The following is a 27,705-nucleotide window of genomic DNA, read 5'->3' as shown; positions in this document are numbered from 1 at the left end:
GGCACCTGACATGTTTGGAGGGGCACAGGAAATGTTGAGACAGACATGGCCAGGCTATTGCTTTCTCTTTTCCAGAAGGCACACATCTCCATACCATTTATTAGTAATTCCTGACAGTCTATAGGAGAATCTGTTAGATTCTACCTACTTTGAGGTATTAAATGCTTAAGAAAAAGGATTAGTTTATGTCCAAGTAACATGCAATGAAAATATTTTTAAACCAACATGGTTAAATGTTAAGATTTTTAGAAATCAAAATATTTATTCACATGATTTTTAAACTAGTCAAAGCTATTTCTTTTGCAATAGTGATTTATGTGCAAGTGATGCTGGCTTTCACATTGGTATTCTTCAGAGTAAAGACACATCAGTTGTTCTTGAATAAGTCAATGCAGCTCTGCAAGAGGGAGACATTGTTCTAGGGGGGAAAAAAAGGTACATGTGTATAAATGAATGAAATAAACACATGGTTTTCCCTCCTGAATTCTGAAGCAGCCACCGGGCTGACTCCTTCCCCCAGCACCATCCACCACATCCCATCTACCCACCCCTACCTTCCAACATTCTCACACCCCAACCACAAACTTGTTCTAACACTGAAAGAAAGGCCTGGACAGGTTGCCCGAGACTAACCACAGTGCACTGAAAAGCCCAGTAAGGAGACCCTTCCATAGATTGTTGCAGTTAGCGGGACCAAATCGATGCCCATTATTGCTAGGGCAGTGATCTACCACTGAGCCCAACCTAAACCTAATTGGGGACAATGAATTTTTAGTTTTTACTTTTAGAGCAAACACCTAAGAGGCCTAAGAGTAGGTGAACCTCTGAGTTTCACAACAGCTGCCAAGGCTATTGAGCAAGTTTCAAGCCATAGCTATATAGTTCAGATGTCTTAAAACGCAAAGAAACTAAAGATACTAAAATGCCCTTTTGGTATGTGTGACTGCATAGCAGTATCTCACTATGTAATAAAAGTTGCCCTTAAATTCTCTTGCTGCAGGCTGGAGAGATGGCTCAGAGGTTAAGAGCACCAGCTCCTCTTCCAGAGGTCCTGAATTCAATTCCCAGCAACCACATGGTGGCTCACAACCATCCATTATGAGATCTGGTGCCCTCTTCTGGTGTGCAGATATACATGGAAGCAGAATGTTGTATACATAACAAATAAAATCTTTTAAAAAAATTCTCTTGCTGCTGAAGAGATACTAAGGTTTGGACTAACACATGTGGTTCTAAAGGGCTTACCAATAAAAACCACAGCAACATTGACCCCGATAAACATTGGGACAACCAACTGGCAAGCAAACAAGTCCCTTAAACGTCTGGTTAATTAATATAGGAACTCACTCTGGCATGCTTTATTTCCAGTTCAGACATTTCAATTAGGTTCTTTCTAAATGCTGCCACTCTCTTCCGCTTGAAGTTTACCAGTTCTGTGGGAATAAAGAGTTAAAATTTATCAAACTATAAAAAAGACTAATTTCCCACTCATTAGAGCTCCCACATAACCCCTTTCACAAATGACCTCCAGCACCTTCTTCTTTTGCTTTTCAAGACAGGGTTTTCCTGTGGCTTTGGAGGCTGTCTTGGAACTTGCTTTGTAGACCAGGGTGGTCTAGAACTCAGAGATCCACCTGCCTCTACCTCCCGAGTGCTGGGATTAAAGGAGTGTGCCACCACGGCCTGGTTTTTTTTTTTTTTTTTTAATTTTTTTTTCAGCACCTTCTTACAAAGCCAATCAGGATACACTACATATACTGCCTGTATATGGGTCATTACTTCATCACTAAGCATGCCTCGGCTATCCAAATTTGGGATAATCCTTCCCCCTCCTCCTGCATATATTATACTTGGTAGGAATCCAGACACGGATCACCTTACTTATGAAAACTTATGTTTACCTTACTTATGAAAACTTAAGGGATAAGGATGAATAAGTCCACTGTCCTATCATAATTCTATTTATGCATCTGAGGACATACATTCTAGTATTTACACAAGCTTTGTTTCATGTCCACCAAGGCAGGATACATGAGTCTCCCAGGAAAAGACCATACCTTGTATCCAAGCCTTTCTCAAGACATTGCCAATGAGCTCCAGGCAAATACACAGCAACTGCTCTTAACTACTGAGCCAAACCTTCAGCCCCTACAACCTAACAGGAACAGTTGAGTTTTCTTTTGTATTAAAATTCATCTTTCTTGGGGGAGGGGGGGAATAAATAAATTAATTCATCCTTCTTGTGTTACTGGGGACAAGTCCATAGTCCCACAAGAACTGCACACCAGCCCTGGGGGAAGGGGAGTTACTTCTCCATGATATATATTATTTGTTTCCAAATATAAAAGAAATGCCCAACCTTCTTTAGCAGATTCAGAAAGCTGCTCAAACTTCTGGCAGCATTCCTGCTGGTGAGTCTCAGCCAACTTGACATCTTTGCTTTTTAACCGGGCCTTGTCCAAAGCTTTGTTTGAATTCTCATAGTCAATTAGGGCTTTTGTGCGTCTGTAAAGGAGATCCTAGGAAGAAAATTAACAGCCATGCCGTAATCTCCAGAGAACAAAAGTATCACTTACTGAAAATGAATGTCTAGACATGCAAACCAAGTCTAAAACATACCCACAGTGGCAACACTTTGAAATGGCAAAAAGCAAGACTGCAGCCCATTTCTCTAGCATTAAGACTGACTTTTTTTGTGGTGATGTGTGTCTATCTGCATACTTGACTTGGAGGCACCAGATCCTTAGAGAAATCACCTGACATGGGTTGGTTGTTGAGCCACCCTCTCTAGCTCTTTATTCGGCATAATCTTCACAAGGGACTGGAGACGTAGCTTAATGGTATAGTACTTGCCTAGCATGCTCTAGATTTGATAATCCTCAGTAGAACCAGAAGGGAAGGGGTGGTGTTGACAAAACAAACCCCACCTATAAAATGAGGGCCCAATCCAACAGTTTTGAAGATGTTCATAATCCTTATACAGAAGAAAATCCCTGATGAAAACCTCCTTCAAGTTCAAACAATAACTGAAGTTATACCAGAAAATTAAGCACAGCATACCAAACAAGCTTATTTGCTGCTAAGTAAAGCACTGAGCCACGACCTGGGGGAACATCTTGCCCCTCAAATCCCAGTTCTGGAAATCAGCACCAGGGACCCACATAACTTGAAATAAAAGCATGTGTCTAATATCCATGAAACCAGACCAGTAAGAGGCCTGTTTAAAAGAGGGTAAAATAAAGAGCTAAAATGCATGGCACCAAAGGAAAAAAATCCACAAGTTTATTCTCAGGATTTCTTCACAAACACAAAAAGGATATCTCAAACAAGTGTACCCCAGTATAAAACATCATCCCTTCCTAGCCTGAAGGGACTACCTTAAGCATTAAATTTCTGTTGGGCAAGGTAAACTAGGGCTACTAATGGATTAAATAATCCCTGCCTTACCTTTGCAGCCTCTATGTTGAGCATGTAGTATCGGAGGAGCTCTGTGAGTTTTAAATCTTCATCTGATGAGACTCGACCTTCCACTTTCTAGTTTAAACAAGTAAAGGTCACTAGTCACCACCTAGGCAGAAATCTAGAAACCTTAACTAAATATTACCAAGATTAACACAAAACTTCTTACCCTCAGTTTTTCAAATAGCTCTGCAACCTTCAATAGGTACCTGGAAGTATACAGAAGATCACAGTTCTCTATGAAAGTTATCAATAAATATTAAGACCACCACAGTAAAGAATCATACATAAGGTTAGCTAAGTGGTGGTGGTGCACACCTTTATACATTTGAGGCAGACAGAACTGTTGCACTGTTTGAGAGCCAGCCTGGTCTAGTGCTGAGTTCCAAGACAGTCAGGGATAAAGAGACAATGTCCCAAGCTCAAGGAGAGAGAACAAAGTCAATTTATCAAAGTAGCTCTTTATTCCAAACAAAGAGAATGATTGTAAAACTGAGTATAACAATGACTTAGTTATCAGTCTCAATCCCCTTTAGTCATCCTGTCTTGAGATGATCCAAATACGTTACCAAGATGAGTGTATTGAGTCACCATCAGAGGTGCCAAAAGATAATAAATGCACTTCAAGTGAGAGGAAATATCTATTCTAAAAATCAGGTATGTAAGGAAAAACACTATCTCATACCCAAAAAGCTCAGGACAGATAAAAGTCCAAGTGACCAGGGTTATTATTCTCATAATTAAGTCTGCTGAAGAAGTCCAGGACAAAACCCAACAAAAAGGTCAAAAAGTAACACCTACAATAAACAAGGGAGGGCATTTAAGACACAGATGCTAAACAGGACAGAACTAAAAAACCAGCATAAATACTTGAGCTTTTATATGTCAAGACAAGGTCTCATATATCTAGGACTTGCCTCAAGATCACTAACCAAGGGGCACTTTGAATATCTGATGCCCCTGCCTCCTGATAGAAGTATAGGCATGTGCCACCAACCAGGGCTTTCTTTGTGAATGCTAGCCAGCCCTGGTGCCCTTTTCATTGTACTTCACTGTAACATTTAATGAGAAGATTGGGTTAGAGTTAAGGTCTATGGATTAAATAATGGCCTTAAATAAGCTAGGGAAGCACTTTGAACTACAACTCCAGTCACCCAAACTTACTTTTTAATGACTGTGGGTTCTTCTAAAGCCAGGCTATGCAAGCAGGCTGCAGTGTGGATGTAGTCATCAGCAACACCTAAAGAAACAAGCACAGATCTTGATATCTGAGAACACATTACACAGCAGAGCTGTAAGTGTCCAAATAGACAAAGATATTTACTTTTGTGAGATCTGGTCATTTTGTCAGCTTTAGCACAGGAATCCTTGATCCTGTTGTAATAGTTAATAAGGAAGTTCTTTTCTTGTTCAAAAAAGTCATCCACCTCCTAAAAAGGAGGAAAATGGAATTTAAGCAAAAATGTCAAGAACAGTATATATTATAGCAGAGAAAATGAGCAATTCAGCACATTCATGGCTGAGACACACCACTGAATCAGTCTAGTTGGGGCTGCAGTGAGAACCCGCCCACAAACCAAACAAAATGGCTACTAATAATCACAAGGTTACTCTGTATATACCACACTGTCATGTGACTTACATATTTATAATTCCCAGGGACTGGTAAAAATAATCAAGTACTAACAGGATACATTACATTAGGAGAATCACTTTGAAGAGCACCCTGAATGGCCAGTAAATGCTGATATCCTCCACAACCCAGTAATCCTTGTGTAGTTGTCAGGCGGGATCCTGCCACTTAGCCTTGAATACCACTTGTATTTGTGTGGGTTTGTGTCCAGTCTTTGTTTTATTTTGAATATAGCTGATTTCAGACTGACAATTTGGGTATGCCTGCTACCCTTGCCAGGAATGTCAACAGACCCTCACTGCATACAAACGTAACCCACACCATATTGCCTAAGAAACTCAATTTCCAATCTTCCCTTTTTCTCAGCACCTATGTTCTATGCTCCCTTACCAAGTCCTGGAGAAGCAAGCCAGACATCAGGTAACTGTTAAAATAATAATTTACAATGAACAGGAAGGCACTAAGTGTGAAGAAATAAGGTACTCATAAATAAGAATGGAACTTTTGTCATTATCTTTGCTAGCATGTCTGCCCATTCCTCAAACAAAAAGCTAAGCAGACAATGTTAACTTAAATCTTGACAAAAATCTAAAAATAGTAATTTCAATATATAGCAACATTAGCAAACACTTTCATCAGTATGACTTAAAAATCTAGTTCCCACATGTCTGGTGGCAAATAGCTTTGATACCATGTTCTGCTATAGCTTATTTTCTTTTGACAACTGAGTAACCTACATCCTTCCCCAAAGATTCAAGGATAGAAAAGTTCATGTTCTAGAAAACAGTATTCTGAGGAAGTAAATGAAATTTAAGTTCCGGGGCATGGTGACCCACACTCAGGGGGCACAGAGGCAAGCAGGCCAGTCCCTGGGTTTGAGGCCAGGCTGGTTCAGGGCAACCAGGTTACACAGAGAAACCCAGTCTTAAAAAAAAAACAAAAAAGTAAAAAAAAAAAAATACTAAAATGTTTAACGCCTGTTTTTTTTTATAAATACTCCCCTTTTCCAAAGAAAATCCATACATTCCCATGAAACCACGAATTTTCTGAAACAGCCCAAGCTTCTTACCTTCACTCCAGAAAAAAGGACTTCATCAGCACTCTTCACCACACTCTTAAAAAAGCCACCAAACATCTCTTTGGTATTTTTCCGCCTAACACTTAGCTAAAAAGGAAGGAAATTCCAAAACAGCTTATGATATGGCAAGTTTCTGTTAGCATCTCTTAGTAATCACACAAGTAACATGTTTTAGTATCATAGACACACCCAAGGCACTTTAATCCTTCCTCAAACCACTAAATCTAAAATATTAAATGGCTGATAATACAGATTATCATACTCTTAAAAAGCTAACCAGACATTTCTCAATTATGGAGGCACCAAGTCCTAGAGGCTTTTCTTTTCAATTCTTGGTAGAACTGCTGGTAGTTTATTGATACTAGACCTCAATAATTTAAAAATATTTCCACCTTTCAAGACAATGCCTCACTATGCAGTTCCAGCCCTTCTATATAGACTCACTGGTTTCCAACTCACAGAAATCTGCTGGGATTAAAGGCTGTACAAACCAGGACGAGCTTAATATGAGTGAAGAAACATGCTTAAAGAAATAAAATAAAGGTACACCAATTCCAATTCTTCCAATATTAAATAGAATATGGGGGGGGGGTGTTTTCTTTCAGTAGCTTTTAAAAGTGACCTTTAAATGGATTTAAGCAGGAAGGGAAAGCATTGCTTCTCCACCTTTTTCTCTGTATTGATAAATTCAAACTCAAGAAGCTCATTTTAGAAGTATTTCAACTATGAAAATGGAAAAATTGCCTTACATCCTGATCATATTCCAGGAAAACATGAAAGTTTCGGTCTTTACTGAGAACAGGGTGAGAAGAAAGCCGCTGAAGAAAGACTTCATGGGAAGACACAGTCTTCTTAAAGACAGCGAGATACTCACTGAAAAAACATGTGCACAAAGCATTCAGTTGGCTCAATTCCTGCCCAATACAGCTCGATCCTTACTTAACTCCACTCTTCTGTTCATGATCAATCACTAAGGCAAACAATGCAACTAGACTCGAAGCAAACACTATGATTCAACTGATAGCTAGTTAAATAATAAGGCAGTTGCCATTGTGGAACAAAGATAAAAAGTGCTGCTAGTAGTCACTGAATTTGCTGAATCCAGTCTAAGACCCCAAGCTTACATGCAATAAAGGAACCTCTCTTTCATTCTATAGGAATATGAGCACCAATGTTAGTACAGGCCTGATAAAAGTTGCTGATGATTGAAGGGAAGAGTGCTTGTGAACCAAGATAAGGAAATCTAATGGGCAACCCCCGCCCAGGGAAAAAAGCACAAGGCACTTCTCTCCTAACCAACTGGTTTGTGTACAAACTATATGAAGCCTCCTCTTTCAAGGTATCTATGTGGCCTGAAGAATACTGCAACAGCCTTTGCTACAACCTAGCAAAGTTTCAGGAACACATCATGTAACATGCCACATTATCTACAAAACGTAGTTTTAGAAAATGGCACTAGGCAATAAATGGTTCTATTTTTAACATCAGGTCTTTCATTCTGCTGGAGTGCAATTTTTTTTTTTTACAAGACAGAGCAAGAAAATTCACTTACGCTTCCAGTTCTTGCTTCATCTTAGCAAACTCTTCTTTTGTCATAGATCCTTCACCTTCTCCCAGTTTCTGCATCTTCTCTCGAGGGCCATCGAAGTCTGGCTTTGTAGGAGCAGGAGGGATCTGTAGCAGAGGCAGGTAACCTTATTCCAATGGCCATATATATGGTAGCTGTCACTTCAACAGTTCTGCCAATATACATGGCTACCCCAATGGAGCTAAAAACCAAAACTCCTCACAGTAGCACACTCACAGCTTCACTGTCAGCTTAAAACAGGCACAATTAGTGCTAATGATGACCAATTATTCAGAAATAGGCTTCCATATATCCATAGGAATTTTCCACCCCATTTCCAAAGAGTCTCCTTCTGATGCTGGAGATTTAACTCAGTAGTAAAGTGTTCCTACCTAATTCTCCATATCACAAAACTAAGTTTAATTATTTCTTAATTAGCAGAACATTCCTGAGCAAACAAATTATCAATATAAGAAATTACAGACAGCTATGCTGTACAGCACGTGGGAGCAAATAGGACTCACTCAAAGAATTCCAGGTTTTCTTGGGCTATGAGATCCTGTGTCAAATAACCAGAGAGAAATCACTACTGGGCAGATTCATTCTGCCCAGCAGACAGGATGCACATTTCAATTCATTTAAAAATGAGCCAAGAGCTCTGCCAACTGTCTCCAGTACCAGTAAGGAATTTCACTGGATGTTAATACTGATATTTCCTATAAATCAATTCTACTGGTAGTGCCTGGGGTGGTTGTGGAGGGAAGATACAGAGGGCCAGAGAAATGGCTCAGTTGTTAATTAAGTTCACTTCACAGCATCCATGTGCTTGCTTACACCTGTGAACTCCAGTTGCTGACCTATGGACATCCACACTCATATTCACACAGACACATAGACACACAACTTAAATCGTTAAAACACATAAGAGAAAAAAACAAAAATAAAGTTAGGTAAGACTTTGTCTTATGCATAAGCACAGACCTCTTATCTCACTATCCTGTACACACACATTTTAAATGTTGCCAATGACAGTTTATGAACAAAAACAGGCAGAAGAAATGAGATTTTACAAACCACTGTAAAATACATAGTCTCTAAATAAAAAGCAAGGTACGAGGAAATAGCTTAATTATCTGATTTTTCTCTGAAATGAACTCACAATAAGCCCGGCATAATCTGTTGTTTCTGTAAGAGTGTCATGCAGCCACACAAAGTCTTCATGCTGCCTTGTAACAGAAAATTCTGGGCTCTGGAATGTGGGCAGTGTGGTCTGTAAGGAGAGAAAATAAGTGGTGACCCAATATCTGATAAACAAATGGCTTTAGATTTCCTAGGCTACACTATGGGACCATCACAATCAATACCACAAACCTAGGTAGCTTAAACAATCTCATTTCTAGGAAATTCTTTTTAAGACCTTTTGAAACTTGTTGTGTATGAAACAGCAAAGATTAGTAAAAGTTAAGTTCTAGGAAGTTAACAGCTTTTACACTGAACGTTCCCCCAGTCATAAAAATAGAACAGCGGGCTGGAGAGATGGCCCAGAGTTTAAGAGCACTGGCTGCCCTTCCAGAGGTCCTGAGTTCAATTCTTAGCAACCACATGGCAGCTCACAACCATCTGTAATTCGACCTGGTGCCCTCTTCTGGCCTGGGCAGAACATATAATTAAAAAAGAACAGCAAGAGTATCAATGTTAAAATGGCTTCCTTTTCATGTCAGTGATTTAATGCATATGCAAATGAAAACCAAAAGGGAGAGAGTTAAAGCTGTGGAAGTAGCTGTGGCTACATATTTGCTTTTTAAGGGCTCCACCCCAGCAGAAAGGAAGGAACTAACAGCACATGACATGGAGCCCTTAACAGGCAAGACAGAAGCTGAAGTTCTTGCCACACTGTTCCTAAAAACAATAACCATTTCAGCTCAAGAAGTCTCTTTCCACACTCCTCTGAAAATGCAATCTAGTTAATACTAGTAGTTATTACCAAGGTTACTGTCACTTACCTTGGTGTGTACTGTAAACTTGACCTTATCTCTTTCACTGAGTGCATCGGGTATGTCGATCTGAAGCGAAGGGTCAACATTCAGGTCCACAGACACAGATCTCAGCTGAAATACATTTGAATTATTAGTCACATGTTTAGCTCAGAGAGTATTTCCCACTGGAGAGGGAGAGCTAGCAAGCGTTCTTTATTTAATGTGACCCACAGGCCAGACCATCCAAAGATCTAAAAGGTCTATTTGAGCAGGACATGGTGGTGCATGCCTTTTTATCCCAGCACTCACAGATTTGTGAGTTCAAGGCCTGTCTGGTCTATATAGTTTATGTTCCAGGACAGCCAGAGCTACATGGTTGGTGAGACCCTGTCCCCACTCTCTATTACCCAGTAAAAAAGCTCTTCATACTACCTCAGAATGGCAGTCTTGAGATGTCCCTCTCAGGTGTGAGGATCCTGGGCAGAAAGGTAACTAGGTCTCTCTATTTAAATCTGGGAATTGAACCTCCAGTACCACCAAAACAAATGACCCTAATAAAACAAACTCTTTTCAAAATAGATTGATTAAAATCTAGTTGTTTCTCTTCTTTGCATCTCAGAACCTGAGTTTGGCAGGCCCCACTCCCAAGATCAGCTAGCCAGGCAACACAAACTAGACTTGATGCAGGGAGAAAAAACACCTCAAAGTTGGGTTTAGTTATGGTAAGGGAGGTGGTTATAGAAGGAGCCGGTGTGTATGAATGTTCAAAATATACCATATGATAATAGTTTTAAAGGCATTTTCCAAAAGCCAGGTATTTAGAAATACATTTAACTACCCAACAGTGATGGAACATGTCTTTAATCCCAGCACTCAGGGTCTCAACAGCAGGTAGGTCTCTGTTGAATTCAAGGCACCCTGGCCTACAGTGAGTTCTAGGACAGCCAGGGCTACAACAGAGAAACCTGCCTTGATAAAAAACAAAACCTTATACAAATGCTACCATACTACCAAACCTAAACAGTCCTCACATTTTAGCATAAGCACTTTTGTTTTCCCAAGTGCACGCTGTTCAGTTTCCTACATGCCCACAAGATCCCTGAAGACAGTCGGTAGCTAAGCAACATGCATACAAATGTTAAGTTTACTTATAGAACAAGTTTTCTTCTATAACCAGAATATGTCAAGAGACTGGATACATTTGAAAGCCTGAAGGCCAAGGGATTCTTAAAATCACAATTTTGCTTAGTTCTGACATTCCTGATAAAGCAACCTTCCTTCTATAAATTACTATAGGGTAGACACAGCCCCCAAAAATTAACATATAAACTGCAAAGACAAACTGTCATCCCATCTTTCTTGACTGTTATGGTCAATTGGGCTCCTGGACTTCCCCTGTTCCTGTTAATATGTTCGGGCAAGTCATGTTGGTGAGGCTTCATAGGTGTAGCTTCTAACATTCCAAGGAAACACAATCCCAGAGTAAACTCATTGTTGCCCAGGCTCTTATTAGAATCTTCTTGTCCTCTCTTCTGCAATGATCCCTGAGCCTTACAGATATAGCACTTGGGACTGGCCTCCATAACTCTACATTTTGATTGGCTGTGATTGTCCTATAATGGCTTGTCTATTGCAAAAATTAGTTTCCTTAATGAGGGGTGAGAGCTACCCACACATACCTGTGGTTACAAGGACAAATATTCAGAATATAATTAGGAATTACGCTGGTTTAGTAGTTTAACTGTCACTTGCAGGCATTCCTCCAAATTCATTACTTCACCTGCCCTGGTTAGGGTGCTAGGTTTCCAGTATCAGGTAACTGATATTAGGATCCCTCTTGAGGGGGATCCTAAATTTAAACTACAGAGCTGTTGGTGAGATAAGCAAACCAATATATGCACTCTTAGGATCATGGTTGCTTGTAGTTCATAGGTGCCACAGCTAGGTAGGAATGTTGATTGTTTCCCTCCTTTGGAAACTTGCACAACACCTGCCACTACCATGAAAGTTAGGCCTCAAAGAGGTCTTTCTTATCAGGTCATTTCCAGCTCATGGGGCCTCTGATCCTGTGTCTGAAGTACATGGTGTCTTCAGCAGTATGGACTTACCTTCCATCCCTGGAACAACCAAGGGCAACACCAATAGCCGGTATTTTGGGAGTCTCTTTGATAACGCTGACTAACCTCTCAAAGATGGTAAGCATGCTTCAGAAAACAAGCTTCTCATGCCTGGTGCTGCATGGAGACTCTTGGGGGGTATAACCAGACCAGACCCCATGAATGTTCTAAAGAAGTTAATTTTAGTGTGTGTCTGTCCATCCTCTTGTTGCTAAGGCCAGATCAGATCCCCTGGAGCTAGTGTCACAGTCATGAGCTGTTGACACGGATGCTGGAAACTTAACTGCTAGACTCTGAAAGTAAGCCCTATTCCGAGCTGAGTTAGCCCCTTCCCTGAATCTTGAAGCATGAAGGCACTGGATATTACTTCACATTATTGGCCAACTATGGGCCTAATTTGGACCAAATGCCTTGGGGATAGGAGGAAATTTATTTAAATCAGAAGATGGTAAGCATGCTTCAGAGCTTGGGCAAGTCAGACTTTCATCATAGTTAGAATGAAAGTTGAGACCCCTTAAAATATCTGTAAAAATATCTTAAATTATTTTAAAATATTTAATATCTTAAAAATATCTGTAAAAAATATCTGGTGAGAGTGAAATACCCACTCTCACACAAACTTCTTATTTCCCTACCACACCTATCTCTCAGCAAGTGTAATATTCACCCACTTAACCAGGGCAAAGAAACATTATTTTTGAGGACAGCCTGGTACTTGCTATTTAGTCCAGGCTGGCCTTGAACTCAGAAAGACCTGCCTGCCTTCTCCTGGGGTTAAGGATTAAAGCACCGCTAAGTATTACTTCTTGATTTTAAGTAAAAGGCACATATATGTCTAGTCTCAGCACTTAGAAGGCTGTGGCAGAAGGTTGTTACAATACTTGCAAGCTCCCCATTAGAACAGTGCCACACACTCAAAATGCTTTGTTAATAGAAGTCACACAGAGCCAGGCAGTGCATGTGGATGTGTTAGAAGCCAGCTTGGCCTGAGCATGTTCCAGCACAGCCAGGGCTACACAAAGTAACCCTGGGGGAGAGGGGGCTATATACAATGCCATTCCCTATTACCATTTTTATTTAGCTACAAAGAAGTTTACTATAAAAGAAAAAAAACCTACCCGTTTATATTTAAATTATTTTTCTATTTCCCATGTCATTATTTTTGTTTGGTTTTTTTTTTTTCCCTCCTGAGGCAGGGTTTCTCTGTAAACAGTCCTGGCTGCCCTGGAACTCACCGAGATCCTACTGCCTCTACTTCCCATTTCTAATGCAGAAAAATATACATATCCATATAGGAAGAACAGTCCTAAATTTAAATGTTGGTATTAAGTGAGTCAAATTATCAGTCCTACTGTTCACTCGTATCCTGAAGATAACTAAATTCATGAAATTTATAATGTCAATACATATGGTACTAGTGCACAAAAAGCAACACTCCATTTAAATGGCCAAGCCAGTTAGGCCACTATCTTCTTACCTCCACAGTAGGAAATGCATACTCACAGAATAAATATAAAAAAAAATTATGAACATGAACTAGAAGGGCTGCAATTAAGTGATCAGATTTGCACCACTCATCTTGGTGAGATGGAACCCAGAGAGACCCATCCCTGCTGACACCAGCCATTCTTACCAGTAATAGTCTACCAACACACAAGCAATCACAGTAGAACACTGCAGACAGCAGGGCATTGGAGGCTACTCAGCCCCAAGTTCCCAGAACAGGAACTGAGGCTGGGAAGAAGGTCGGTGCAGCGCACTCAGCGAATGGATAAACAAAATCATCATTTCACAAGGCTGCAAGCCCAGGCCCTAGTCAGATCTTAGCTATCTGGACTATTCTCAAATAATCACAAAGTTTCCATTTCCCTCTCTTAGAAGGATCTTCAATAGCTCAACAGAAAATAGGTGCTAGGGCCAGCAAAAATGCACTTGTGGCCAAGCCTGATCACCCGAGCTAGATAGATGCCCTCAGGGCCCACACTGGGGGAGAACAAACTCCCCAAAGTGTCCTGAGTTCCACATGTCCACACAAACTTAATAATTAAAAAGGGGGAAGAAAAAAAGGGGGGTACGTGTTGCCAATAGTCACTTTTGGAAAGTTAGATTATACAGAAAAAATTCTCAATTTAGGTATTACTAAGTTTGCCACAAGATGTCTGCCCTGTATGTAGTTCCCTTCTCACTGACTACAAATAAAAACTGCCTTCTCAAAAAACTGAGATATTGGGCTGGAGAGAGATGGCTCAGCCGTTAAAGGCTAGGCTCACAACCAAAAATATAAAAAACTGAGATATCCCAACACCCCAGAAACAGAAGCAGGTGGATCTCTTCAAGTATACGTAGTTCCAGGACAGCCAGGCTTGAAATAGAAACCCTTTCTTGACAAACAAAATTGAGATATCAAGATTGTTAACTACATTTTTGAACACCTGAAGGCATTCGGTTTCTACTTACGAAACTGTTCTCACTTAACTGCTCAAGCAATAGGTTGATAACACAATGTCCAAACAGCATACATATATACTTGGTTTTTCAAGACAGGGTTTCTCTGTATTGCTTTGGAGCCTGTCCTGTAACTCGCTCTGTAGACCAGGATGGCCTCGAACTCCACCTGCCTCTGCCTACAGAGTGCTGGGATTAAAGGTGGGCGCTACCAACGCCTGGCCAGTCAGTATGTGTGCCTGCTACTATTCTACTAGGCAGCCTATGCTGGCCTATATCCTGATCCTCCAGCTTAAACTTCCTGAGTAGTATGCTAGAGTTGCAGGTTTAGTCAGCCACATTCAGCAACAGCAAGACTTTATACACCCAATCAGCAATCCATTTCCAGGTGAATTGCAATTCTAACCCACAACAGTTTGAGTTCTGTAGTAAAACAACCTCAGCTTGCCCAAATCCAAATCTAGCTGATTACTAACAAAGATAGTAAACACAGCTGTAATGTTAAATAAAATGCAAATAACTTGAAGCCCACCCTTTATCACCCTTGATAAAGTTCCTTATAATATCTGGAAAAGGCCTCAAATGCTCAACAATCCAAGTTTAAAGTAGCCTGTTATTTCCTTTCTCAACCCATCAACCAGATTTAAATCCCTGCAATAAGCCAGCAACCTTCATCCCACCCATCATACCATTTTAGAAAACTGCTTTAACCTCATGATTTTCAACTAAGGGTAAATTTGCTCAGTACCAAAGGACATCTGACAATGTTTACAGACAGGAGAGGTAGCTACTACCATCTCCAGTGGAACTATTAGCAGTCTACTAAGGAAAAGACAGGCCCCAAAATGGGTTTGACAGAAAGCCTGACTTAAAATTAAGGCTCTATATTAAATGTCAGTCACTCACAAAATCTCAACAAGCACTTAGATCATAGTAAACCAAACCCAGAAAATCCCAAAAGCTGGCAGGCTACTTTCTGCAGCCAAAATCTGAATACAACATAACAGGCTGAAGTGTTCACAAATGGGACGGACACTAAGACACCATGTGCAAGTTGCTGATCCAGAACTAAGGCGTGGGCTGCTTGGAGAAGCCACACTTCCTGAGTCATATGACTACACTGCAAAACTCCACTCCACAAAACTGATATTTAGACTCCCTACAGTACTGATCAAAGTTCAAGGCTGTCTATACTAACAATCACAGTTAACAGGTATTTATAGAGAAACAATAGTGAATATTTTTTGTCACTAGGTCTCAGCACAGATGTCCTTTTTATTAAGTTCATGTAACCAACCCTCCAGTCAAATTATTATAGGCACTGAGGATTGGATCAGGGCATTGCTCATGTTAGACAAACAAGCTACCACTGCTACATCCCCAGCCTCTTAATAAGGAGAATCCCCAGTTTTAAGTGGCTGTAGAATGGTAAGGGTCATCATTTAGCTCTTGCAGGCACTAAAATAGGCTCAATTTTCAATCTCATTTCAATGCTTTCTTTTCTGGAGACAGGGTCTCTATACAGCCCCACCAGGCTGGTCTCTAGAGATCCTGTCTCTGCCTCCCAAATGCTGGGATTAAAAGACACGAGATGCCATACTCCTACAGTTTTCTTAGGAGACAATGTGTCACTATCTAGTCCAGGCGGGCCTTGAAGTGAGCCTATGGATTCAGAAAGCTGGGATTACAGGTATCCAACACCCCTCTCATTTAGAAAAAAAAAAAAAAAAAAAACCCTCAAACTTTTCAAAATCCATGGACAATACCGTTGTTGGAACAACCCAACTGGAGCTCCAGACTGGCATTTACTTACAAGATGAAAATTTATCTATTCAAAGATACTTTTTAAAAATCTAATTCAGCTCTTCTTAAAACGTAAGAGCTCCTAATGTATTTTTGGATTCCTTTTAAACTCGTTTGTTGGAAAAACTATATTGACGATTCTGCACAAAATTGTGACTCATAACCTTCTTGTGCAATGGAAAACCCAAGTTTAAAGGACCAATAAAAGTGGGATCTTTAATTGTCTACATAGTAATCTCCGTTTATTGCATCAGACCTCAAGATATTTGCAGCTCGGGGCTTACATCAACACACAGGATCTACTAAAAATTACAACTCCCACAAGGACATGAATAGCTTTAAGTTGCAAGAAACAAGCTACAGATTCTTGATGGAATTTTCCCACTTGCTTCAACGAAATGGCCGTTTTCTTAAAAAGGAGGGTAGGGGTGGCCAGCGAGCCTCCGACTCACTTCCCCAATTACAAAGGAGTCAAGTTTTAGGAGCCTTTAAATACTCTAAGGTCTCCGAGATTAACCGCACTCAAAATGACTGGCAGGGCGTCTGTCGGCCCCGCAGCAACAAGAACTAAAGAACCGGGGTCCCGCCTGCCAGGTTCTCCTTGGTCAGAGGACGAGGGTGCAGAGACCCCCACAGGAAAAGCATTTGTACAGGGCGGTTGGGAATGGGGTGGAGGGGGGGGGGCTCCTGGTCTTGCAGGTGCTTCCCGAACCCCGAACCGCCCGAACCCCGGGGAAGGAAAAGCCAGCCCAGGGAGGCCGGCGAGGGGCCGCCGACTCGAGGAAGCGAAGCAGGGAGGACCTCACCTTGCTGCGGTCCTCATCCTGCTGCTCCAGCAACTCGGGAACCGCGGCCATGGCGACGCGGGCCTCGAGCAGAGGCTGTCTGGCTGTGCGAGGAAAGAAGAGGCTGGGCCGCCGCCGGGGCGCCTTTCAGGGGCGGCCGCGGCCCCGCCTCCGCCGGCCTCCCTGCCGGACGGCGGCTGGAGGCCGCTGGACTCCGCCACCATCCCAGCAGCCCCGGGCGCAGGCCAGCGGCACGCCACGTGCTCCCCCAGAGCGGCCTCCCCCGTCCCCGCTGCCGTCCATCTTGGAGCCGGGCAAAGAAGCAACGCGGGGCCTACCCTCGCTCCGCGCCACGCGGACACCAGCACCGCAAGGGGACGGGGACGCGGGATCCGAGCCCTCTCCCAACGAGGCGTGCCTTGAGAAAGGGCGCGCACCGCGGCAGGCGGGATTTATTGCTCAGCCAGAGCCCAAGATGGCGACAGACGGTGACGTACGCAGATCTCGTGACGGCGGAAACGCGAGACCAGGAGGCGCCCACGCTGCAGCTTCAGAGAAGGAGGAACGCCTCTCGGGTGAGGCGTGGGCCCCGCAGTGCATGCTGGGCCCGCCTCTCTTTGGGGAAAGCGCGGGAGCCAGGGAAGTACGGGTCCCGAGAGGCGAGGTTGATCGCGCTCTGGGCTCAAAACCGTGCTGGTGGTGCCTCAGGTACAGACAGAACTCTGCAGTAGGCTGGGAGTCAATTCAGATAGTCTCTTCGCTGTGTTCGAGGGGCCACAGTTGCCGCGTCTCCCCCCATGGGAGACAGCTGCAGAGGTCACTTTCTGTAATTGCGTTGTTGGGCCCTGCAGACCTACCTGAGACAAGCTAGCTACCTTGCCGGGGTTCCTGTCGTGGTCTGTACCACAGGGTCATAATAGCACCCATTTTAAAAGGGTGTGAGGAATAGATGAGAAATGTCCATGCTGAATGTCTAGTGGAGAGTTGGTATGTAGGTGTCGGCGTTTAATTGTTGATTAGGATTTCTGAGCTTGGTTTTGGAGTGTGTGCGGTGGTCGGGTTGTTTGTTTTCAGAGAGAAAGGCAAGCCAACCTCAACCTCTCATCCTTTCTCAGCCTCAGGAGGACTGAGTTTCCTGGCCTGTGCCACCAGACCTTGTACGTTACTTCAGACTAAAAGTTTAGTGTGTCTTGCCCCAAACGGCCGGCACAGTGACATTTAACGAATGCTGTATAATTTTGATGAGTTTTTCTTGGGAACGATTTTTCTCCCAAACATCAGAAGTTTGGTGTATGCACGTTTGATGTTTGTTCTTGTGTGGCTTTTCACTTTGATGGTTTGAATATATAAAACATCTTAAATCTAACACCACTTTCTTTTTTTTTAAAGACAATACAGTATGTTTGTATGCTGTACAGACTAGAGAAAGTAAAGGGGAAAACGTCTAAACATGAAGCCGTTTCTGACCATCTGCAGGCTGCTTAGAAGTTTAAACAGATTTTCCACAAAACCAAGCCCTCTTGCGAGTTTCTCCACTTCCCCTTGTTTGTGTGGCCAGAAGAAAAAAAACTCTTACGAAGCAATAGACCAAAAAAAGTATGCTCGTTTAGTACGGTCTGTGTTGTCCAGAGGCCCGGTCCAGACCCCAGAGTCATTGTTCCAGGAAGATAATATACTCTATGGCCCTGTGAGCAAGCATAGGGCCCCGGAGCAACAGCAGCAGGGAAGAGTCCCACAGAACTGGTTTCCTATCTTCAATGAGGAGAGAAATGTGAAACCACACACAAGTGCTTCTTCAGGCCCTTTGAAGATCCCTTTGCAAAAAAATGTGGCACCCAGTGTGACTCGCATCCTTCAACAGACCATGACACCAGAACAGTGTTTCTTTTTGGAGAGGTGGAAACAACGGATGGTTCTGGAGCTGGGAGAAGATGGATTTGCAGAATATACTAAAAGTAATAATTCTCTTGTTTCTGGTTATGTGTGGTCACTGGTTTTTAAGGTATAGAGCATTCCAGTCAAAAGAATGAGGCTTAAAAAACAACTTACTGAAGAACTACTTTCAAATAGCATTTCATATCTGAAAGGCCAAGTTCTCAGCACAAAGGAGACTTATTTGCCCCACGGGGCAGAAAATAAAAGATAAACACAGGAGAAGGGAAAGGGAACAAGGAAGAGGGGGCAAGGATATGTGTCCAGGAGAGACGAGAGGACTGCCTCTGCATAGAGGAGAGACAGATGTGACATAGGAAAATGACAGGGAAGTAGACACCAAGCAATCTGACAAACATGCATAAAATGCATTGACTATTAATTCTTTTTGTTTTGTTTGGTTTTTGAGACAGGGTTTCTCTGTGGACAGTCCTGGCTGTCCTGGAACTCACTCTGTAGAACAGGCTGGGCTTGAACTCACAGAGATCCACCTGCCTATGCCTCCCGAGTGCTGGGACTAAAGGCATGCGCCATCACCATCTGGCAAATTATCAATTCTTTTCCATCTCTTGACAAAAGTCTAGTTTTTTTAATAATCTGTTTCTCAGAATCTAATTATTACCATTGTTCTGCTTATCAGTGTCAATTGAGCAGTAAGCTTAAAAACTGGCCACAACCCAGAACATATAATCCCTTCTTATGTTTTGACTAATTGGACTGATCAAACATTCTTGATTAGAAACTGGTTAAACTTATGCCTTTAACTTTCTTTTTTTTTTTAAGATTTATTTTTTTATTATGTGTACAGTGTTCTGTCTGCATGCCAGACGAGGGCATCAGATCTCATTACAGACGGTTTTGAGCCGCCATGTGGGTGCTGGGATTTGAACCTGGGTCCTCTGGAAGAGCAGCCAGTGCTCTTAACTGCTGAGTCATCTCTCCAGCCTTACCTTTAACTTTCATATTTTTAAAGTTTTTACTAGTTCTTAGAGACTTTCTCACAATGTGTTTTGATCATATTGAACAGCCTTTGACATAATGAGGGTAGCTTCCTTAATTAAAGCAGGTCCTTTTAAGCCAGGAATAGTGGCACATACCTTTAATCCCAGCACTGGGGTGGTAGAGGCAGGCAGATAGACCTCTGTGAGTCAGCCAGGTCTACAGAGTGAGTTCCAGAGCTGCATAGTGAGACCCTCTCTCAAAATAAAGCAAATTCTTTTTAAAAATAGACTTGAGCCAGACGTGGTAGTGCATGCCTATAGTCTCTTTCCTCAGGAGACTGAGGGATAATCACATGTTTGGGCCAGTCTGGACTACATAAGGAGATTGGCCATGGTGGTGGTAAAGCTGGGAGTTGGGAGCAAACCATTGGCATAAGAGAATGAGCTGTTCTCTTAAGGATTATATAGATGTTTTTGGTTAAAACTGGGGCTTGCATAGACATTCCTTAGCCTTTGTTTCCCCAAGAATATTATATGTACCCCTAGTAACATGAACACTTTTATTTTAAGATTATTGTTCTTATTTTTATATATCTTAGGAAGAAAATACCAAAATAATGTAAGCATGTAATTACGTAGGTGGTACCTGGATATGCAAAAGTGACTAAGGCTTTGCTTTATAACATTCTTCAGCTGTGAGGGGGCAATGATTATATGCCAGGTGTGCCTTCTAATGATTGATGATAACCACTAAACTGTTTTAGTTGTCAGAAATCCTAAAACTATTGATAAGAAATGTAAAGGCCTCAGCAAGATGACTCCACAGGAGAGACAGCCCTTGCTGCTGTCCCCACCTAAGGACTTGAATTGCATATCCAGAATTCTCACTGTAGAGAGAACCATTTCTGGCAAGTTAGCCTCTGACCTCCACACACGAGTGCATACATACACACTTAGAAAACTCTAACTAGTTAGTGTTTTTACAAATGAAAGACAGAAGCTGCTGGGTCATATAGGTAAGATTTGACCTAGAGTAAAGAAATGCACTGGTGACCTGCTTGATAATGGGAAGAGGCTTCTGTTTGGAGCTGAGTGAGCTCGATGTCCAGACAGTCAGTTTCCTAGTCAGCTTTAGGCTAAAACTCTGCTGTGTTTCTCTTTTAATATGAACTTTAAACAATGAGCAGATTCACTTTCAAGTAAAGGGGTAGTCATATGTGGGTTCATGCAATGGAAGGAGAAAGGAAGCAGACCTTACTTGTGGGATCCTCCTGCCTCCTCCCAAGTGCAGGGATCACAGGCATACACCGTGCCCAGTTAACCTGTTTTTAAATTTTTTATAAGTTGAATCATGTTTAATGTTTTCTGAGCCTAAAATTCATGGGATCCTCAGATCTAGATGTTCATGGTTACATATATATGAAGAATCTAGCCAGGGTAGGTCTGTAGCTGGGAATTACCTATTTGCATGGCAATGGATGAAGTAATTTTATTTTTATTATTATTTGGTATCGCTGGTAGTTAAACTCATGGCCTTGTGTATGCTAGGCAAGTGCTCTGCTACTCAACTCCCCCCTCCTATTTTTAATAAGTTTGTCTTCTGACTCATTTAGTGTGTAGGCTAACACTACATCTCTTCAAATTTTAGTTTCATCAGGGTTCAATTTCTTGTAAGCCTTTCACATGCAGATAATTTCAACAGGGCCAAGAATGTGCGGAGTAAAATGTTTTACCTCCAAAATTGAATTCCATTTAATTCTCCAACTAATTTCCCAGAAGCAGTTTCAATTTTTGTTTATGTAGAACTGACCTTTCAAAGTCTTTGTGAACTTGACAAACAGTATGGTTTAACTATGACCCCGTGTGGATGAGGTTTTTTTTTTTTTTTTTGAGACAGGGTTTCTCTGTGTAGCTTTGGAGCCTGTCCTGGCACTCTGTAGACCAGGCTGGCCTCGAACTCACAGAGATCCGCCTGCTTCTGCCTCCCGAGTGCTGGGGTTAAAGGCGTTCACCACCACCGCCCAGTTGTTTTCCTTTCTGTGCATCTGTTTGCAAGTATATGCCTCTGTGTGTTTCTAAATCATGCTCCCTGGACTTAGCTCCTGCTTTGCTAGGAAGAGACTTGTGTCAGGGTACTCTTGTTTTGGGAAAACTAACAGAACAGCCTAGGCTAGTGGAGAAGCCACATTCATTGTCTTGCTGAAAATTAAGTAATGCTTGAAACACCAAGCCACTACTGAGCCTAACAGTGCACCCTCTTTCTCTTTCTCCTTTACCAATGATAAGTAACAATACAGCATTTCTTGTGTTTATTAAAGGTTTGTGTTTCCTTTTCTTAACCTAAAAGAATATAAGGAGGGCTAGGGAGATGACTTAGCTGTGCCTGCTAGGCAAACACTGTCACTGTATCCTTAATCAGGGCTCCATTAAGGCCTACTAAGAGAAAGCTATTTCCTTCTGCTCAAGGGTATGAAATCTCCCTCCAGCCTGGGTGGAGACCTAATATGTTACAGCCTACCCAAAGGGAAAAATTTATCCAGTTGGACTGGTCAGTCAGTCTGACTAATGATCCACTCCTCAGGAAGGTATATTCACCTAATACTATGCTAAGAGATGGAAGGAATAATTATCCCCTTAATGAAGCCATGGTCTCCATGCAGTTGCCACTGAGCTGCTTTAGATTTGCCTGCCTGACTCAAAATTATAAATTTTCCTTTTTTTTCCTTTGTGCGTGCCTGCCCTGCCTGCCTGCTTGCCCTGCCTGCCTGCCTGCCTGCCTGCCTGCCTGCCCGCCTGGCCTGCCTGCCTGCCTGCCTTTTGGGCACTGACCAGAGCCTATGTGTGCATTTTTCACTCTTTCCACATGACTGCTTGCCAAACTTCCATGGCTATCTCAGAAAGGAATAGCTGTCTCCCGCCTCTGGGCAGCTGCCAAGATTTACAATTTGTAAATGGAGAGATGCTCCATATTTTAGAGGACTTGTTGCTCTTCCAGAGGACCCAGGTTAGATTCTCAACACCCATGTGGTGGCTCATAACCACCTGTAACTCCAGTCCCAGGAGTCCCAATGCCCTTTTCTAGCCTCCATGGGCACACATGTGTGGTACACAGATATACATTTAGGCAAAACACTCTTGCACATTAAAGAGAGAAAGAAATTACTGTTTGCCTGCCATGTGGTTTTCTTTTTTTTTTTTTTTTTTAGATAAGCCAGACGTGGTGTCACATTCCTTTAATCCCAGCACTTAGGAGGCAGAGGCAGGCAAATCTCTATAAAGCCACAACCAGACTGTTGTACATAGTAAGTTCCAGGACAACCAGAGCTACATAGTGAGACCCTGTGTGGTGGGGGAGGGGAGTATGAAAGTGCATTCTTAGGTTTCATAGGAAACTGAATTTTGCTGGGTGTAGTTATATATTCTAGTACATGCATGATGCGTAAGTAAGAGAATCGTGTGAAGACCAGCCTATAATGCAAACAAGACCCTGCCTACAAAAACAAAAAAGGATGAGAATTTGTGTCTAGGGGTTGGTATTTAAAGATAACTTGTGGGACTGGAGAGATGACTCAGATGTTAAGAGCACTGACTGTTCTTCCAGAGGTCCTGAGTTCAATTCCCAGCAACCACATGGTGGCTTACAACCATCTATAATGAGATCTGGTAACACTATACATAGTAAATAAATAAATCTTTAAAGAAATTTTAAGATAACTTGTGTTATATATAGTTTAAATCTTGCTTTGGTTTGGTTTTGGTTGGTTCAGTTTTCATTTTCCTTGATTTTCCTTTTAGGTATCTTCTTACAAGGCCAACAGTTTCATGATGCCTTGGAAAGCATACTTTCACTCCAGGAGAACTTAAAAGGGACAGAAGAGCACCTCCAATGTGGCTATATCAAAAGTGTCCAGCATATTTTGAAAGAAATCAGTGGTGTGCAAGCTCTGGAAAGTGCTGTCCAGCACGAGGCCTTGAAGTACGTAGGACTGCTGGACTGTGTGGCTGAATACCAGTAAGTACAAGAGTGTTTCCATCACAGTGGGCAGTGCAGTGATGTCCACAGGCAGGCAGGCATCTCTTAACCGTCTTTAAGATGTGTCCGAGGAATTGTAGCCTCCACCTTTATAAAGTAAACAAGAAGTGAGACTAGGGCAGGAGGTGGGAGAGAGGGCAGGGAAGGCTGTGCCAATATGAAAATCCAAGTGGGGAAAGGTGTGCTTTTCAGTCGCCTTGGCATGGCTTATTCTCCAGTCTGTCCCTTCTCCCTTCTCTCCAAGAAAGATGCCAGTTGCTGGACCCAGTCGACTCTTGCCTGCTTTTTTGTTTTCCTTGTTAATCAGCGTTGTTTTCTTTTAGTTTCCACCCCCACCCTTTTTTTTTCCTGTTTTGCCTAAGATTATACTGTGATCTGTTGGCCCTGAACATCAACTCTCTTCCTGGCTTCCAGGCAGTGGCTGATATGATAAGGGCTCTGAACCTGCCCTTACCAGGTTCTGAGTTGCTACTGTTACTGTTTTCCCCAGTCATCCCAGATTCCAAGGGTGGCTGGCTTCTGCAGATACCCCTTCCCAAATGAAGCCTATGAGTAACAACAGGATGTAGGGGAAGAGTGTGGAATCTGTGTGCGTGACATCTGAACCTCTGACTACATAGGTTTTTGAGACAAGGATCTCACTTTGTAGCCTGGCTCTCCTGGAACTCACTCTGTAGACCAAGCTGGCCTTGAACTCAGAGACCAACCTACCTCTGCCTCCTAAGTACTGGGACTAAAGGCCAGCTTCTGAACTTAACTTTTTAGAGGCCAAATGTAACTGACACCATTTCTGTCCCTGACTTATTTCACTTAGCATACTGTCCTTTATCCATCCATGGTGTCCCAAGTGACAGAATTGCCCTCTTTGTTTCTTTCTTTCTTTCCTTTTTTTTTTTTTTTTTTTGTTATTTGTTTGTTTTTTGTTTGTTGAGGCAGGGTCTCACCACATAGCCTTCACTGACCTAGAACTCACTATGTAGATCAGGCTGGCTTCGAACTTATGGAGATATGCCAGCCTCTGCCTCCTAAGTGCTGTGATTAAAGATGTCTGCCACCAAGTCTGGCCCTACACTCTGATCTTCTGAATGTCTACAGTTAGTGGACATAGTATACCAGAATGGGTGGAGTAAGGAAGTGTTTGTCTGCATATAAACCTTTAGGTAAGGATCCATATCTCCTTACTTATGTTTACATATCCTAGGTTCCTACTGACTGAACCTCAGCTTTGTTTTGAAATGCCATAATGTGTAATCATTACAAGTTCATTATTACTGAATATAGTGTGCTTCAAAAAAAAGTAACCAAGACCATGATGGGTATAATTTCAGTTACTGTCAGCTGTTAAAGTAAAGGAATCCCAAGGAATAAAGAGAATTATTTGAACTTCAAAGTGTGCTTCTACTCCTGACATAGTTCCCCACTGCTGAGCCTATCCAGCCCCACCCATCACGGCTTTTCCCCCTAAGGCAAGAACTCACTCTGTAGCCCAGGCTGAACTCAGGCTATCCTCCTGCCTCCACATCATAGTTGCTACAATTCTAGGCATGAAGACTATACCTGTCATGCTTTTCTAACCCTAAGAAACAAAGCCTGTTTTGGAAAGTGAAGGATAGAAGCAACAGTCATTAAAGAACCACAATTAAAGTACAATAAGAGACAAAAGAGAAGAGTTAACTTAGTTTTTTCTTACTTCAGATTTCCATTTCATTCTATTTTCTTTGCTTTTTTCCTGAGATAGGGTTTCTCTGTGTATTCCTGGCTGTCGTGGGGTTCATTCTATGGACCAGGCTGGCCTTGAACTCACGGAAATCTACCTGCCTCTGCCTCTGAAGTTCTGGGATTAAAGGTATATACCACCAATATGTGGCTTCAGGGGATTCTTAAATTATATTTTATTACATTACATTTATATCGGAGAACAACCTTGGAAGTTTGCCCACCTACCTTGCTCTCCCGGGCATTGAACTTGGGTTGTCAGGCTTGGCAGCAGGCACCTTTACCCCCTAAGCCATCTTGCTGGCCTGAGTTTTTTCAGTTTGAACTGTTACTTACAAAGACGTCCTCTGGATTCTCCTTAGAGGCAAGCTGTGTGTGATTGATTGGAAGACATCAGAAAAACCAAAGCCTTTTATTGGAGATACATATGACAACCCACTACAGGTTGTGGCGTACATGGGTGCTGTAAACCACGATGCCCACTACAGTTTTCAGGTCAGAACCTCAAGCTCCTCCTTAGTATGATTTTGTGTGTGTGTGTTGGGTTTTACTCTCTATTTATAACACTGCTGATTGTTCCTTAGGATTCTCTCACCTACAGAGCACTTCTTCCCTTCCTGGGCTGTTCCCCCACCCCCATTCTCGCTTAATAAGCACAGTCCATTTTTCAGTGTTTTTTCTGCCATCTTGTGTGTCCTAGTGAAATCTTAAACAGCTCATCTTAGAAACTGATTTGGAGATACTACTGTGGAGTGCTTAGCACCGGCTAGTTTGGCCTGGAACAAGAGGAAATACTGGAGCTGTGCTGTGTTCCTTTCTAGGTTCAGTGTGGCTTAATTGTGGTGGCCTATAAAGATGGGTCCCCTGCCCACCCTCATTTCATGGACGAAGAACTCTGTTCCAAGTATTGGGCCAAGTGGCTTCTTCGACTAGAAGAATATACAGAAAAACAAAAAAATCAGAGTGTTCCAAAGCCGGACTAGAGGCTAGGATGTTACTTGGGAAGGTTCATCGAACCTGAGAGAGATGTTAACACAAACTGAAGATGTAATGTATTGCTACTGAGAAGCCAAGAAGTTCAGAAGTCAGCACTGGACCAGCTATACTACTTGTTACCTACCTGAGAACAGGGCACACAGGATTGGCAGTCACCTTGGTGAAATCTGAACTCTCTTGCAAATCTTTTTTGTGTCCCTGGCAGGATGCCCAGTCTTTGAATTGAGATCAGAAGGCAGTGAAACTTCATGTGCCAAGCATGTCCCTAGGGTTCTCAGGGAGGGGAGGGGCCAAGCACCACCCGGGAGAATAGAAGGAGAGCACATCAGCCATCACCACTGTATAGATTCCTGAAAGGTGCTTTAGACAGTAGGGAAACTTCTTAACATTGAATTCATTCATATGTGAGCATTTGCTCAGAGTAACCCTGGCTGCTTGGAAAGCTGGAACACTCACACATCATTGGCTGGATTCTTTTCCATACCAACTAAGCCCCAGCAGTAGTCACCATTGTTAGGGTTTTAGTATCTGTTTTTGGTGTCAGTCAGCAGGCCATCTACTAGAGAAAAAATACTGTTATGGGCTTTTTCAACTAAGAACACCACTGATGTAATCCTTTTTTTTTTTTTAATCTGTGTTTGATAGGTAATCATTGGTTGTCCTTGGATTTGAGGAAGTTAAATAAATGCCATTATTTCTTTGGGGAAAGGTTTTTCTTTGTTTGTTTTTTTCAAGACAGGGTTTCTTTATGATACAGTCCTGGCTATCCTGGAACTCACTTTGTAGACCAGGCTAGTCTTGAGTAAGGAGCTTTTTTGTAAAGAAAATAATGTAATAAAGTGTTTTGTTTGTTCTTATTTATTTTTTATTTATTTTAATTTTTTTTCCTGTAATAAAAACATTCAATTGAGATGACTGGCTTGGCTTACAGTTTCAGGGTTTCAGTCCATTATCATCATGGCAGGGAGCATGGTGGTGTGCAGTCAGACGTGGTGCTGGAGGAAGAGCTGAAAGTCCTATATCTTGCAGACAACAGGAAGTTGACTGAGATACTGGGTAGTATCCTGAGCATAGGAAACCCCAAATCCCACCTCCACAGTGACACACTTCCTCCAACAAGGCCATACCCACTCCAACAAACCCATACCTCCTAATAGTGCCACTCCCCATGAGATTATGGGTGCCAATTACGTTCAAACTACCACATTCCACTCCCTGACCCCC

At 42.2% G+C, this 27,705-nt stretch overlaps 2 protein-coding genes and 1 non-coding gene across 5 annotated transcripts; 1 reads left to right on the top strand and 2 right to left on the bottom strand.

Moving 5' to 3' along the window:
* Nucleotides 1–229: 229 nt before the first annotated feature.
* On the bottom strand, nt 230–17,343 carry Snx5 (sorting nexin 5). The gene is made up of 14 exons (XM_027421628.2): nt 17,202–17,343; nt 16,885–16,967; nt 9,741–9,845; nt 8,897–9,007; nt 7,723–7,844; nt 6,920–7,043; nt 6,162–6,257; nt 4,784–4,889; nt 4,624–4,699; nt 3,629–3,668; nt 3,448–3,534; nt 2,360–2,519; nt 1,348–1,433; nt 230–418 (listed from the first exon to the last, which is right to left on the bottom strand). The coding sequence occupies exons 2-14, from the start codon at nt 16,933–16,935 to the stop codon at nt 368–370; spliced, it is 1,215 nt and encodes a 404-aa protein (XP_027277429.1). The 5' UTR covers nt 16,936–16,967; nt 17,202–17,343; the 3' UTR covers nt 230–367.
* LOC113836437 lies at nt 13,386–13,623 on the bottom strand. Its single transcript, XR_003486642.1, has one exon. It is a non-coding gene; the product is annotated as a small nucleolar RNA SNORD17 (small nucleolar RNA).
* Nucleotides 17,309–27,189, top strand: Mgme1 (mitochondrial genome maintenance exonuclease 1). Of its 3 annotated transcripts, none has more exons than XM_027421630.2 (5): nt 17,309–17,438; nt 18,253–18,818; nt 23,532–23,748; nt 25,848–25,980; nt 26,307–27,189. In XM_027421630.2, the coding sequence occupies exons 2-5, from the start codon at nt 18,314–18,316 to the stop codon at nt 26,466–26,468; spliced, it is 1,017 nt and encodes a 338-aa protein (XP_027277431.1). In that variant the 5' UTR covers nt 17,309–17,438; nt 18,253–18,313; the 3' UTR covers nt 26,469–27,189. The 3 variants fall into 3 exon arrangements, with proteins under 3 accessions (XP_027277431.1, XP_027277430.1, XP_027277432.1); XM_027421629.2 differs by having other exon boundaries at nt 17,434–17,571; XM_027421631.2 differs by lacking the exon at nt 17,309–17,438 and adding an exon at nt 17,590–17,850.
* Nucleotides 27,190–27,705: the final 516 nt, after the last annotated feature.

This window comes from Cricetulus griseus, chromosome 6 (assembly GCF_003668045.3).
Source record: "Cricetulus griseus strain 17A/GY chromosome 6, alternate assembly CriGri-PICRH-1.0, whole genome shotgun sequence".
In the NCBI taxonomy this organism is placed as follows: domain Eukaryota; kingdom Metazoa; phylum Chordata; class Mammalia; order Rodentia; family Cricetidae; genus Cricetulus; species Cricetulus griseus.
The sequence above is the reverse complement of the archived record's forward strand: the minus strand, read 5'-3'. Positions and strand labels throughout refer to the sequence as shown.

Excerpts from the sequence above, each read along its gene's own strand:
- Snx5 (XM_027421628.2), bottom strand. The coding sequence starts at position 16,935 with ATGGCCGCGGTTCCCGAGTTGCTGGAGCAGCAGGATGAGGACCGCAGC. Across the intron at positions 9,846-16,884 it reads AGGATGAGGACCGCAGCAAG|CTGAGATCTGTGTCTGTGGA; the intron begins GTGAGGTCCTCC and ends AATGTATTTCAG. Across the intron at positions 3,669-4,623 it reads GAACCCACAGTCATTAAAAA|GTACCTATTGAAGGTTGCAG; the intron begins GTAAGTTTGGGT and ends GTATACTTCCAG.
- Mgme1 (XM_027421630.2), top strand. The coding sequence starts at position 18,314 with ATGAAGCCGTTTCTGACCATCTGCAGGCTGCTTAGAAGTTTAAACAGA. Across the intron at positions 18,819-23,531 it reads ATTTGCAGAATATACTAAAA|GTATCTTCTTACAAGGCCAA; the intron begins GTAATAATTCTC and ends TTTTCCTTTTAG. Across the intron at positions 25,981-26,306 it reads ATGCCCACTACAGTTTTCAG|GTTCAGTGTGGCTTAATTGT; the intron begins GTCAGAACCTCA and ends GTTCCTTTCTAG.